The following is a 13,893-nucleotide window of genomic DNA, read 5'->3' as shown; positions in this document are numbered from 1 at the left end:
CATCAAGTACCGCTTCCTAACAGAACAAGCCCTCCGAAAACGCCTCACTATCCTTCACGTCCCTTCTACATCCAACTCCGCTGATTGCCTAACCAAAGTGCTCAAACCCGCCGTCTTCCAACGGCAGCTCGCGCTCCTTTGCCTCTCCTCATGCGACCTGCCGAGTGCGGCGACTGCTGTACGATAAGCTGCATCCACTCAGCAGGCCCACATTCCTTCATCTACTCAACTCCTTTCTCACCCATCACTTACTGTACGATAGCCACCTGGACACGTTTAGCCACACCACACCACAGTACTTAAGCCCGTCGTCGCCCCCTCCAGTAAATTGAGTGGGCATCATCGCCCTTGATCACACCGAGATAAATTCGGGTTGTAAAAATCGAGAATATAGCACCAAAATTTAGAACTATGCATTTGAGGTGGCGAACGCTGATTGGTTCAAATTCCATTTTCCCGCGAAGTCAAAGTCGGTTGAAGGGTTCTTGAAGTTGAGCCTCTCTCTCCAGTGGAGAGGAGAGTCTCCACCAACACTCCTCCCCATCCTGTACATGTCTGCACCAAACGTAAGTTTGTCTGGCAGCCACCGTACGTCTTTCGAGAATGTCGTCCTCCACGAAGTCAGAGATGCCAATGGTACTCTGTGGAGGTTGTGAAGGCGTTTGCATCGGACCTCAGTGAGTAGGAGCATGCACTTCACAAGTAGGAGGGTGCGGTTTTTTGCCGGTGGGGTTGACCTGCAGGTCAATGCAGTTCTCGGCAAGGTCTTAAAAAAGCAAAGGTGTATAATAGCGAGAGGCCAATTAAGGCTCGCCAAGTTTCTAAAATATTTAGCACTTTACACTCGCCGGTGGGGATGCTCTTACAGTTTACAGTAAATGGAACTATACACGTGTATCACACACGCACACACGTGTATTCGGTACACACGTGGAGATACACGTCTGTTCCATGTGCAACGTGGGCTGATGCGCCGCATATGTACAGTATAACCCCTCTATACGAATCTCCTCAAAAGGAATAACCCCTGTAAACGAATACATCCATGCTCCACCGATGCTGGTTCTGTGTTTTTGGCCTGTTCAGGGGGGTGCTAGTAATACGAGTTCAAGAATACACTTCTTGGATAGGGCCCTAATTTTCACTTATAATTTCAGGTTCTGGCAACCTCCGTATAATAATAGTTTAATCTCCAAATGATCATTCAACCGGATCAGATAGATCCAAAAAAGATCCATTCTAGGCCGCGCATTTCGTAACGACATTTTATTGAATGCCCTTGGTGTTATTCTGCTTGATACAGTGCAATACAGCTCTGTACTGCATTGCATCTAGTCTAGGCGGACGCTTTTTTGAGCTGTGGCGCATCGTGAAGTCGCAATTTTTGAACAACACCGATTTGACAGACAGCATCATGGCCAGAGTTCGTCTCACAATTTCCCAAAAGAAAAAGATACTTCACGAGATCGACAAAAGAAAAGCAGACGGCAGAAACGTGGATCAGATAGCCATTGGACAGTGGGCAGCACACACTTTCAATCTTTCCCATCCTTTGCCGCAGCCGACCATTTCCAAAATAATTGCCAAGAGAGCAGCTCTCTCAACCTCTGCAACTCCGAATCAAAAGCGGCGCGGGCCACTCTTCAATGATCGCCTAGGCGAAGGGCTTGCTTTGTGGGTATCTGATTGTGCAAGCAAGAGTGTTGCTCTTTCAGATCTTGCTATCAAGGAAAAAGCAAATCGGATATTAGGCGAGGTTAACATCGAGCTCGAAGACAGTGAAAAGATTGATATGAAGTTCAGCAACGGCTGGTTGTACAAATGCAAACAAAGACACGGACTTCGACGCATTAAAATGCACGGCGAAAGTGTCTCTGCCGAAACTGTTGTGGCGACGGAAGTACTGCCAGTTCTCAGGGAAAAAATCCGCACATATGCGCATGAAGATATATACAACGCTGACGAGTTCGGGCTTCAGTACTGTCTTGCGCCTGATAGCACAATTGCCGCACAGCAGGTAAGTGGAACTAAAAAAGACAAAGCACGCATTACATGTCTTGCGTGCTGCAATGCAACTGGTACGGACAGATCTCCGTTGCGAATCATTGGGCGGGCAGAAAACCAAGGGCATTTGAAAGAAAAAGCGGAGTAGAATTGGGATTTGACTACAGGTGGAATGCAAAGGCATGGATGACATGAATGACAAAGATACTTTTTAATGAATGGTTAGAGCGTTTTAACACTCATGTGCGACTTCGTGGGAGAACAGTAGTTCTTTTGTTGGACAATTGCTCTGCCCATGAAAAAGATCACGAAGTTGCCGCTTTAAACCTTTCGAACACGCGCGTTATATTTTTGCCTCCGAACATGACATCTTTGATCCAACCGTGTGATGCGGGTATTATTCCTGCCGTCAAATGTCGGTATCGCCGCTTGCAAATTGCAAGGGTTTTGGATTACATTGATATCGGTGAAAGGAACATTTACAAGGTCGATGTTTTGCAAGCAATGAGATGGATTCAGAAATGCTGGAATGAACTTCCTCCCGAAGCAATTTATAATTGCTGGCGTCACACTAAACTGGTTGATGGAGATATAGACAGTGTTGCAGTGGAGGGGGTTGAAAATGAGTTGACTTCATTGCCAAATGACATATCAGATGTGGCACGCACAGTAGATCGTCGGATGCTTGTTGAAACACTTCTTAACAATCCCTCAGAAAACAGTGCAACGGAGGAGGTCACAGATGATGAAATCATTGGGTTTGTTCTTAATGGAATGACAGATACAGGCGAGAATGAAGATATAGAAGGTCAAACCCCTCCAAGTTTGCCTTCCCGTCGGGAGCAGCTGCGCATCCTTGCTACTGCAAGGCTTATTATGGAGCAGTATGGAGGCTATGCTCACACTACAGGAGGTATTTCTCGTGTTCAGCGCGAGATAAGGCGTGATCAGCAGGATAGCGCCATTCAGACGAAAATAACGTCCTTTTGGGGCTAGGCTACACGTGTAAAATATTTGAAAAGTGTACCTCTTCGACGGATACACCCCTCACTATGAATATGACTAGATTCCACCGACCCCATTCCTATAGGGGGGTTATACTGTATTTACAGTCCTAATGTACGTTACGCACACGGGTACACCTGTACACGGGTGAGCACCGAGTTAATTTGTCTCAGCAAATGGTTGTGGGCCAAATCAATTGGGGCGGCATTTCAAGAACCGTCCGCTTGATCCCGTTGCAACATCTCAGCGCCCACGTCCCATACCGCGAGCTCCCGCGCACCATCAACTCCGCCTTGTGCGACCACCTCTCCCTCTCCCGCCCGCCGCCGGACGCGCCTGCAAACCTCCAACAACCTCTCACCAGCTCCAGGTAAACATGGACGCAATGGCAGCAGCCATGGCCGAGGCGCAAGTCGCTTGGTCTGTTTGCTTTCAACCTGCATAGAACAATTCACAAACTACGCGCAATCCGTGAAAGCTGCGAGTACGGTATGTGGCCCACAGACGGCACATGAGCCCTGTCAATGAGGCAACAAAGACAACATATTCCAACCCCAAATCAGTTTATGCTTTTCTTTTAAACAGTTATCATACGGTATGAGGTTTTACTCTCATCTCATTTCGCGTTTTGTACTGGGGGGAGGGCTTTACGAGCAGTCACAGCATGTGTATATATATCCAATAAGAAGTTGTGAGCTTGCGCATCACGTTCAGGATGGAAGGTGCAAGACAAATAGAAGCATTGAAGTAAACCTGTAGGCTGACCAACTTTCAAGCAAGTGCGGGTTACGTGAACGCCTTTTGCTGTTGCGTCCGCTTTCTTACTCGTTTACCATCGCCGCCCTGTGCATCCCGGCTTGACTGTCCCAGTAGCGGGGGTTTCACGACAAGCCCACGTGGTTACCAGCGTATCCGCGCCCACAATCTCTCCTGAGGACGGAACCGAGCCGCAAGGCCTCCATCCTTCTCTACATCGCCTTGCTAGCACGGTCAGCTTAGTGCGAACAAGTGCCAGCAGAGTCCGGACTTCCCAGCCAGAAGGGCCCAAACTCAAAACATGCTCATGACCGGCAGCCTGCTCTGGCTTTGACAAAAAATAAATGAGGCAGAGTGGCGACGCCAGGGTGTGGCATCGAGGACCGAAAATGCGTGACAAAAATATATTGATGCTAAAAGTACTGAAAATTGCTCACCCAACGTGGATTGTGATCCAATTCTTTCTCTCCGTCCGATGCAATCGCTCCTCCGGTACTTCAACACCACTACTCTGCGGTGCGACGAAGTAGCCTTCACGTTTCTTCGCAGTGCACATGCACACGACAGTATCGTTAAGGATTTGAAGGCTGGAAGCGCAGACGCACACTTGTCCCGCCCTCGGCGACAATTGATTGGCGTCGTATGAGGCCGGCTTGCTCGTTGCGTCTTGGCAGAACGTGATCTTCGTAATTAACTTAACAAATTAAGAGCCGATGAGGAACCAAGCTGCACATGATGTTAACATCCACTCTCGTTTCAAGTCTTTCAGGTTTAAGAGTCCCCTTCCTCCATCGACCACCGAAAGTATCTGCCTCCATCGTCCACACCCCGCTGCACTACCAGCCCCGCCTCAACCCGCTCCCCCCAAACCTCCAATCAATCTCACCATCATTCACCCTGAACCTTAGCCGACGGCCCTCGCGCCTTGGCCCCTCCTGCGTCCGGAACAGCCTCCGATTCAGCTCATCCCTGCCTTCCACCTCCGCAGCTGCCACCTCCTCCGGCCCCATCTCGCCCCTCTCCTCCGCCCCGCCCAGTACCCTGACAGCACACTCACTAACTTTGGCTCCATAATCCCCCGCCCAAAACCGGTCATCCTTCCCCGCCACCACGATCGTCACGTACTTCACGCCCTCCCGCGCCGCAAACACCACCCGGAATTCCTCCCAGCACTCTGCAGGCGCCGCCAGCATCTCGCTCTGCTCCCTCGCCACCTGCCTCCCCTCTTCATCGTACAGTCCAGCTGTCAGCCGGAATGTCGACGGGCAGTCCCACCGCCCCATATACCTCGCCGACACCTCCACGCGCACTTGCCCGGGCTCCCTGACAAACCGCCGCAAGTCCACGGCCTGCCCCATCACGCACCACGAACACCCGCTGACAAAGTTCACGCTCCCCTCCCCGCTCGCTCCATGCTCCACTCGCCACCGCCCGTCCATGCTCTCCCACCCGTCCATGCCCTGCCGCCCGCTCGCATTGTACACCATGTTCGCCCCGCGCTCCTCCTCCTCCGCCTCGCCGCTCTCACACATCGTACACTCCAACAGCAGCTCACAATCGCCGCCGGCCCCGTTCCTGTGGCGCGCCTCGCCGTCCGGCATGGGCGTCTCGCACACGCCCGCGCCGGGGCACTCGACCGGCTGCGGCGTGCGGCCCTCCCCCGTGCGGGCGTCGTCGCGCGGGTGGCACGCGGCGCAGAAGTGCGTGCTGCCAAAGCAGACGTAGCGCGCGCGCGCGCAGCAGTAGCGGCACTTCCACACGTGGAAGGGGGCGTGGCGGGCGTGGCGGCACTTGCGCGAGGTGCGCGGCGTGCAGGTGCCGCACAGGCGGTCGTCGGGCGCGAGCTCGGCATCATCCGCGACGTCGGCGCAGCGCACCGTGCCGCCGAAGTACGGGTCGCCGCACAGGGCGCACAGGTAGAAGGCGTAGGTGCGGCGGCCGTAGGCGAGGGCGGCCGGCTCGGGGAGGGAGATGTTGTCGGCGCGCAGCTGCTCGCGGATCAGGGCGTCGACCTTCGGCAGCACGGCGTGGTACGGGGTCGTGAGCGGTGTGAGGGCTGGATGCGTGCAAATGGTCTGGCATTGGGCGCAGCGGCAGCCCGAGAGGAGGAGACGGCGCGATGGGGTCGGGGGGAGCGTTGTGAGTTGTTGGTGAAGGCAGGACAGATGGTAGATGTGGCCGCAGGTTAGAGTTAGAGTGGGGGAGGCAGCGAGGGGGTAGAGGCAGATGGCGCAGTCCGTAGAGGTGTCCGTAAAGTTGGCGGGGGCGGAGGAGGATGCGTTCGCGGACATGGTTTGAGGTGGGTGCGTCGGAGGCGGAGGGGGGATGACAGAGGTACAGGGCCTTGCTAGTTGCCTTGTAGAGTTGAAGGGTCGCAGGGTGGAGGGACATGAAGCTCTGAAGGAAACAATAGTGTACTCGATCGAGCAGCAAGGCGCATTGCTGGACGCATCTCTGTACACGCCGGTGATATGAGGACAACTGTCCTCATATGAGGAGACTTTTCGACAAATTTTTTTCTTGACTCTCTCGACACACGGACAAGAATGAAAAAAGTACTCCTGCCACCGCATTTAACTTCTGCCTTGGGACCAGAAAGAAGTTTGTGAGACTTGCATGTTCTTCTTGGTTGTTTCAAAATATGTCTGGAAAAGAAGATTTTTTGAACCGCCTTAAAACTGCATGAAAAACGTGTGAAAGCGGCTTCTAAGCCCGATCCTATTCACCGAACAGCGTTCACAGACCTTAGCTTGTCTTCCTTATGGATCCGGTTCCGGAAATAAAAAAAAGCAATGCGCATGCGCCTGACAATGGCGCAGAATTGTTTGGAGAGCTGGAAGTTTTGGCGACTGAATGCCAAGTTTCAGACGCTCTATCGTATCTGAGGTCGGCAAAGCGAGCGTTTCTAACCGCAAAACGCGACAGAGAACAAACGCGGAGCAGGCAGACGTCAATTACCGATTGCATGAAAATAGATGTGAGGACGGCACTAATGCCATCTCCCAATAGTGCATGTTGTTGGGGCCTCGCACGGGGCGGCACTAATGGGTAGGGTCCCCTGTACTGTGCCTCCCCGTGGAAGGAGGGCAGAAGAACGGTGACGTAGAAAGTACGGACACCCCCAAAAGGGCCAACCCCACGCTCCCCCCAACTCACAACGTCCCCACCCTGTCTGCCTTGACTCACATACCCACACACCCACACCCGACCGCACACCCAGAACACACGCGCACCGAGCACGACCGCTTAGCGTGCCATACCTCTACTTTTCGTGATTTCAGTCAGCCATCATGGATCCATTTGGTCTCCTAGGTCTCCTGGGCGTGACGCTCAAAGATGCGATTGCCCTTGTTAGTGGTCTCATGGATGTACATGATGCTTACAAGAAAAACGGAGCCTTGGCCGACGACGTGCTGAAAGAGTACGCCGAGCTGCTGGATTTTACAGAAGGCGTGGCACAAATTCCCATTGACGAACTGCAAACGTTTCACAAGAATAAAATACAAAAGAGTATTGATTCCGTGTCGAGCTCTGTGTCAGAGTTGGTCGAAGAACTTCGCCGTGAAGCAAGGAACCCAAGGGGCAACCTGAGTGCCTTGAAGTCCGCCATCGGCGACCGGAACGTGTTGATGGAGCGCCAACACAAAGCTAAGGAACACCTTGCTACTATGGAGGCGGTACGAACGGAGCTGCATGTGATTAGTGAGGTACGCTTGCAGAGATCTGGAAAAGAAGTGTTCATACCGAGTTTTTCAGCCGAGCATAACCCTCCGTCAGTATACGTTGACTTGGGTTCTGTCGAGAACCACCCTGCTCCTGACACGTTTGAGAGGAAACTGAAAGCTGCTGTGTTGAGGAATGGAAGCACTTCGCACGTAGGGGCAACGGCGGTCGGACAAGCCGGAGTCGGAAAGACGTGTGCACTACGAGCAATTTCGCTTGACAGGGAGATTGTTGCGCGCTTTCCAGGTGGAGTGTATTTTTCAACTCTGGGGCAAGACGCAAGAGAAGGGCAGCTGAAACAAGAACTTTGCAATGCTGTCAAAGTGTCTGGGGGACGTGAAGAAGGGGGCAGGTTGTCTAAGGAGGCGGACCTTAACGTTGTTCTAGCAGGGGTGCAGAGCTGGTTTGCGAATCGGGTATGTCTGTTTATTTTCGATGATGTGTGGACGCGCAACAACAACGATAAGAAGATTCTTCTAAAACTGTCTCGACTTGCGAACACGGCAGTGATCGACGGAGAGCCAAGGAGCAGGGTTCTGTACTCTACGAGAGATCCGAGCCTGACACATCTCGGGGAGCCAGTGAGGTTCAGTGCTCGAGAAAATCGAGGGGAAGCTGCGCGCAACATACTGGTTCATACGAGTGGGGCGTCGCTTAGTGAAGTGGAGAATGAGATATCGAGAGAGGCATTTTGCGAGATTCTTGACACATGCCGTGGGTTGCCACTAGCACTGAATATTGCAGGAGTTAACGTGAAGCAATGGAGGGGAGATCGTGTTGGGGATATACCAGAGTTATGGGTGTCGTACTTGCAGCAGATCGAAGAAGACAAGGAGCCTAGAGCGATAGGTGCAAAGGAACCAGAGGACGAGTATGAATCGCTACACACAATGCTTCGTTCGTCCATACGAAGTCTGGACTCAAATGGGAGGCGAGAAGGTGTATCATTTGGTGAAATGCACCGGGGATTGTGTGTGATGAAGAAACAGGATGTGATTCCTCTTACTGTGTTGAGAGATTTGTGGGAAACGGGAGATGTGAGGTCGGCAGAAAAGTATGCAAGAGAGATGAACAGCGTTGGGCTGGTTGACATTCATTTCGAGGTAAAGTCGAAGAGCGTGGAGATGGGGGTACGTCTTCATGACCTCACGCATGATTTCGCAATGCATGAAGCCAAGCAGATGGAAGGCAGCAGTTGGAATCAAAAGTGGTATCGGAAGGTAGTGGATAGCTATCGGAAAGAAAGAGAAGTGGTGGAAGCAGTAGTGGAGGATCAAGGGGCTCAGGCAAGTGACGCAAGGGAGCAGTACTTTTTCGAGAATATTTGCCGTCTGTTGTTGAAAGGAGAGATGATGAATGAGCTGCGTGGTTTACTTGTTAGTGCGCGGTGGGTAATTAAAGTTTTGTTGAGGAAGGCTGTGTGGCAACTGGAGGCAGCCGTGAAAGATGTGACTGAGGTTTCGCGTCAGGGGACAGGGACAATTGGAACCGCTGGAACCGCTGAAGACGAGGGGTTATCGACAATAGGATTGGTGATGAAAGCTGCGCGTTTGAGTGCACCATTTTGTGACGAACACGTGGCGGGTATCTGCTTTCAGCTTTACGATAGGACGATGCACAAGCGGGAATTGAGAGGCGTAGAGGCGTTCTTGTCGGAGATCAAGCTGTTTGCGCCTCAGCCATGGCTGCTGCCATTGCGTCCATGTCTACCTAGAGCTGGTGAGAGGTTGTTAGAGACGTTCAAGACTCCAGCTCTTTTGAGAAACGTGGCATTCGATTCAGACGGTACGGTGGTAGGATGGGCTTATGGTGGGGAAGTCACGGCAGCGTTGAAAGTATTCACATTTACTCAACAGGGTTCTGTTGTAAAAAGGATTTCCAACAATGTGTATGGGGGTTGGCGGTCGGACGAGGGAGAGACCGTGATGCAAGAAGAAACGGAAACAGAAATCTCCAGGCCGTGTCAAGTGTTGGAAGAGGGACGAGAAGCGGCGCAAGGTAGTCTTTGTCAAGATGAGGCATCAGCAGAAGTGGCCAGGCCAAGTGTGGAAGTGCCGGAGGAACGATTGCAACGGACGGAGAGAAAGAATTGGATTGCAAGAGTTGGGCATGACATTAAGAAAAAAGTGGGGGCATGCTACTGCTTACGGAAAGGTTGTGAAGTTGTCAGCACTAGTGAAAACGTTGCACAGGACTCTGAATCACGGATACGCAGCACGAGTGGACTTTCAGGAGCTGGTAGAGTTAGTGCAACTGGAGCGCATGATAGTGTGAGCGGAAGCTCTGGGGCTGAAAGCGAGGGCGGAACATCAATATCTGAAAGCGTGACCCGATGTATGGGTAGGAGGGTGACGGCAGCTTTTGTTTCTGGAAACGGCAGCCATGCCATTCTGGGGTACGACAACGGGGCCGTCGTTGTTTTGTGTATGAAACGCAAAGAAATCATTCAATGCTTCAAAGGCCATTTGGATGAGATAACTGCTGTAGCTATGAGCGGGGATGGGAAACGCGTTGCGTCAGGATCATATGACGGAACAGAGAGAGTGTGGAATGTTGAGACGGGGCTTCAAATCGGGGACACAATGACCGGACACACGGCTCGTGTAATGAGCGTGGCGATGAGCGGGGACGGGAAGCGGGTTGTGTCGGGGTCATCTGACAGGACGGTGCGGGTGTGGGACGGTGAGACGGGGTGTCAAATCGGGGAAACAATGACCGGACACACAGCTGGGATAACGAGCGTGGCGATGAGCGGGGACGGGAAACGGGTTGTGTCGGGATCACATGACAAGACGGTGCGGGTGTGGGACGGTGAGACGGGGTGTCAAATCGGGGAAACAATGACCGGACACACGCGTGGGGTAATGAGCGTGGCGATGAACGGGGACGGAAAACGGGTTGTGTCGGGATCATGGGATAACACGGTGCGTGTGTGGGACGGTGAGACGGGGTGTCAAATCGTGGAAACAATGACCGGACACACGGATTGGGTAAGGAGCGTGGCGATGAGCGGGGACGGGAAACGGGTTGTGTCGGGGTCATCTGACAGGACTGTGCGGGTGTGGGACGGTGAGACGGGGTGTCAAATCGGGGAAACAATGACCGGACACACAGCTGGGATAACGAGCGTGGCGATGAACGGGGACGGGAAACGGGTCGTGTCGGGGTCATCTGACAGAACGGTGCGAGTGTGGGACGGTAAGACGGGGTGTCAAGTCGGGGAAACAATGACCGGACACACGGATTGGGTAAGGAGCGTGGCGATGAACGGGGACGGAAAACGGGTTGTGTCGGGATCATGGGACAAGACGGTGCGGTTGTGGGACAGTGAGACGGGGTGTCAAATCAGGGAAACAATGACCGGACACACGGATTGGGTAAGGAGCGTGGCGATGAACGGGGACGGGAAACGGGTTGTGTCGGGGTCAGATGACAAGACGGTGCGGGTGTGGGACGGTGAGACGGGGTGCCAAGTTGGGGAAACAATGACCGGACACACGGCTGGGATAACGAATGTGGCGATGAGCGGGGACGGGAAACGGGTTGTGTCGGGATCATGGGACAAGACGGTGCGGGTGTGGGACGGTGAGAGGGGTGTCAAAATCGGGGAAACAATGACCGGACACACGGCTGGGATAACGAGCGTGGCGATGAGCGGGGACGGGAAACGGGTTGTGTCGGGGTCATCTGACAGAACGTTGCGGGTGTGGGACGGTGAGACGGGGTGTCAAGTCGGGGAAACAATGATCGGACACACAGATCGGGTAACGAGCGTGGCGATGAGCGGGGACGGGAAACGGATATGGTCTCGGGGGGCAGGTGGAACACTGCGGGGTTGGAAACAGAGGTCGAGTGTGTTGGATATGTCGATGACCGAAAGCGGTATATGGGTGCTAGAAACGTGCGGCATTTGTGAGGTGAGCGACAAGGTAATCCTCAAACAGGGCGACGGTTCCGAAATCACACTAGCCCACCTCGAATGTTCGGTAATGGACTTCGTGGTGAATATGGAGTGTGAGACTGTAGTTGTTGGTATCAGAAACGGCTCGGTCGGTATCATGTCGGTTATCAGCTCTGACGATGCGAGTCGGTAGGATAGGATTAGTGTGGTAAAATCTGTTCTGATGGTGTTTGTTCCCTTTGTGAACGGTTACATGGATGTACTCGTGAATGGTGAAGTGGAACCACCTGTGGACGAGAGCGCGGGCTTTCTGTCGTGATCTTAGGAGGACTATTGATCAAGACGTGATCTTTGACTTCGCTGAAGGAAGGGAGAGGCATTGTTGGAAGAAGGTGAGAGGGTTGCGAAGAGTACAGTTTCCAGTTTCCAGTGCAGGGGGAAATATACACGTGTGTAATACACGTGTATTCGGTATACACGTGGAGAGACACGTCTGTTTCATGTGCAACGTGGGCTGTTGCGCCGCATACAAGGGGGTGCCCCCACTTTTTGCACAAGACCCCCACCAGTTGAACAACTCGAAAAATATCAGATTTTAAAGCAAATAAACAAAAGCATTGCTGTTATTGCATGTCAAAGAGGTGACGGAGACAAAAAAGGCCCATAACTGGGCGGGGAATCCAAATCAAACATTTTGCCGCGCTTTTTCGATATCTGCGTACTCGAAAACACTTAATTCGATGTGTTCTGCTCCATATAAGTGCAAATTGAAGCCTTGGTGACCTTCCCAGACTCTCCAGACTGTGTTAGAAACCGGGTGTCAACTCACAATGGGTCGTGTCAAACGAATGTCGAAGCACGAGAGATGCTTTCAAAAGGCTCTTGCCGCAGTTGACAAGGGTGTGGATAGACGCCGTGCTTCGTTAATTGCGCGTATGCCGTTATCCACGTTTCAGTACCGCCTAATGCACAAGGACAGGAAGCCGATCAGCCGAACGTACCTCACCGCTGACGAAGAAAATGTCATTGTGGACCTCGTTAACAGGTACTCTGCCCGTGGCTTTCCTCTCAGCAATGAGGATATCGGTGATGAAGTCGAGATTCTCGTCGTGTCGTTTCCCGCAGATCGCCGAGCAAAACTACCCTTCGTAAACAACAGACCTGGAAAAAATTCTTCCGCAATTTTCGTGCTCGCCATAGCGATCGCATCCGCTTCAGACGCTGTTCGAAGGAGGAGGAGTTGCGCTGGAGCGCAGGCAACGCAGATGTCCTCACATCCCATTTAATTGAGGTGCACAAGCTCATCGCAGACAACAGGATAGATTCATATCATATTGCCAATCTTGACGAGACTGGCATATCCCCCAACCGTGATAGTTTTAAATCCAGCCACAAGAAGGCATACGTAACAAGATCTTTTAAACTGGGGTGCTCTGTTCAGCGTTCTCCTGAGTTCCGAAACATTGAAAGGTTAACAATTATGCCCGTAGTATTTGCGAGTGGTTGCGTTGGAAGGCCTTTGTTTGTCGTAAAAGGCAAGTCGCTTAATTATCGTGTGACAAAGTCTGCAGCAGGAGAGCGAGTGGAGACAATTGCAGATTGTCTCCCAACCGGTAGCGTTATCACTTGTCGTGAAGACATTGCAGGCGTGGACTCTCAAAATTTTTATGAATGGGCGCGTATGTTTGTGGATGACAACAAAATAAGATTGAGCAGTGGCAAGATACTTTTATTGCTTGACGGTTACAGGAGCCACATGAGGTACAGGACAATGCAGTTTTTTCACGATGCTGGAGTCATCGTGTACGCTTTGCCGGCGCACACTAGCGGTATTACACAACCGTTGGATGTTTCTGTGTTCGCCGCATTTAAAAACAAGCTTCGAGATCTTGTTGAGAGCCTATCAAGTCACATGAAGGACAATGTCTACGACCGGTTTGATTTTCTGATGCTTGTAAAACAGGCATACAGCATGACTTTTACGAGAAGCACCATTGCCTCTGGTTTCGCGAAGGCAGGTATATACCCTGCCAACCTCTCGCACGTCTTCAGTGTGCCGCGGCCAAGGTCTTTTTCTCACCCAAATGAATTGATCTCGGCAGTAGATATTGAGAAAATATTGGAAGATAAGCGGGAGAAACGGAGGAAGAATATCGGTTTGCAGCCTGTGGTGTTAAGGAACGGGTTCCTGGATACTACATTTGGCTTATGTCTCACGTCTGAAGAAGCTTTAAAAAAAGCCAAGGCAAAGGATGCGATGGACAAAGCCAGAAAGGCAGAGCTAGCAAGAAAGGAGGCCGACAAAGCAGAGCGCGAATCCATCGCTTGTGAAAGAGTAAGGCGAGAGCGACAACGCTTCGAACGCAAAGCAATGAATTTTCGGGTTCTTGTTTATGGAGTGGAAGGCAAGCTGCCACGGCCGATGTTGGAGCGCCGCATGGTGGCGAAACGTCGGACAGCAGAAAGAAACAGTCGCCGCTGTGTGGAGGCTGTGAATCAGTTGA

The 13,893-nt window shown here is 52.2% G+C and overlaps 2 protein-coding genes; one reads left to right on the top strand and one right to left on the bottom strand.

Annotated features, from left to right (window-relative positions):
* Positions 1-4,601: 4,601 nt before the first annotated feature.
* Positions 4,602-4,958, bottom strand: CHC_T00000371001 (hypothetical protein). Its single transcript, XM_005710036.1, has one exon. The coding sequence runs from the start codon at positions 4,956-4,958 to the stop codon at positions 4,602-4,604; it is 357 nt and encodes a 118-aa protein (XP_005710093.1).
* A 2,475-nt stretch (positions 4,959-7,433) lies between these two features.
* Positions 7,434-11,621, top strand: CHC_T00008995001 (WD40-repeat containing protein). XM_005710035.1 is given in 2 exon segments: positions 7,434-11,582; positions 11,583-11,621. 1 exon segment carries the CDS (start codon positions 7,434-7,436, stop codon positions 11,580-11,582), a length of 4,149 nt encoding a protein of 1,382 aa, XP_005710092.1. The 3' UTR covers positions 11,583-11,621.
* The last annotated feature ends 2,272 nt before the right edge of the window (positions 11,622-13,893 follow it).

Source organism: Chondrus crispus, genomic scaffold (assembly GCF_000350225.1).
Source record: "Chondrus crispus Stackhouse genomic scaffold, scaffold_506, whole genome shotgun sequence".
NCBI lineage: Eukaryota > Rhodophyta > Florideophyceae > Gigartinales > Gigartinaceae > Chondrus > Chondrus crispus.
The sequence above is the reverse complement of the archived record's forward strand: the minus strand, read 5'-3'. Positions and strand labels throughout refer to the sequence as shown.

Excerpts from the sequence above, each read along its gene's own strand:
- CHC_T00008995001 (XM_005710035.1), top strand. The coding sequence starts at position 7,434 with ATGGAGGCGGTACGAACGGAGCTGCATGTGATTAGTGAGGTACGCTTG.
- CHC_T00000371001 (XM_005710036.1), bottom strand. The coding sequence starts at position 4,958 with ATGCTGGCGGCGCCTGCAGAGTGCTGGGAGGAATTCCGGGTGGTGTTT.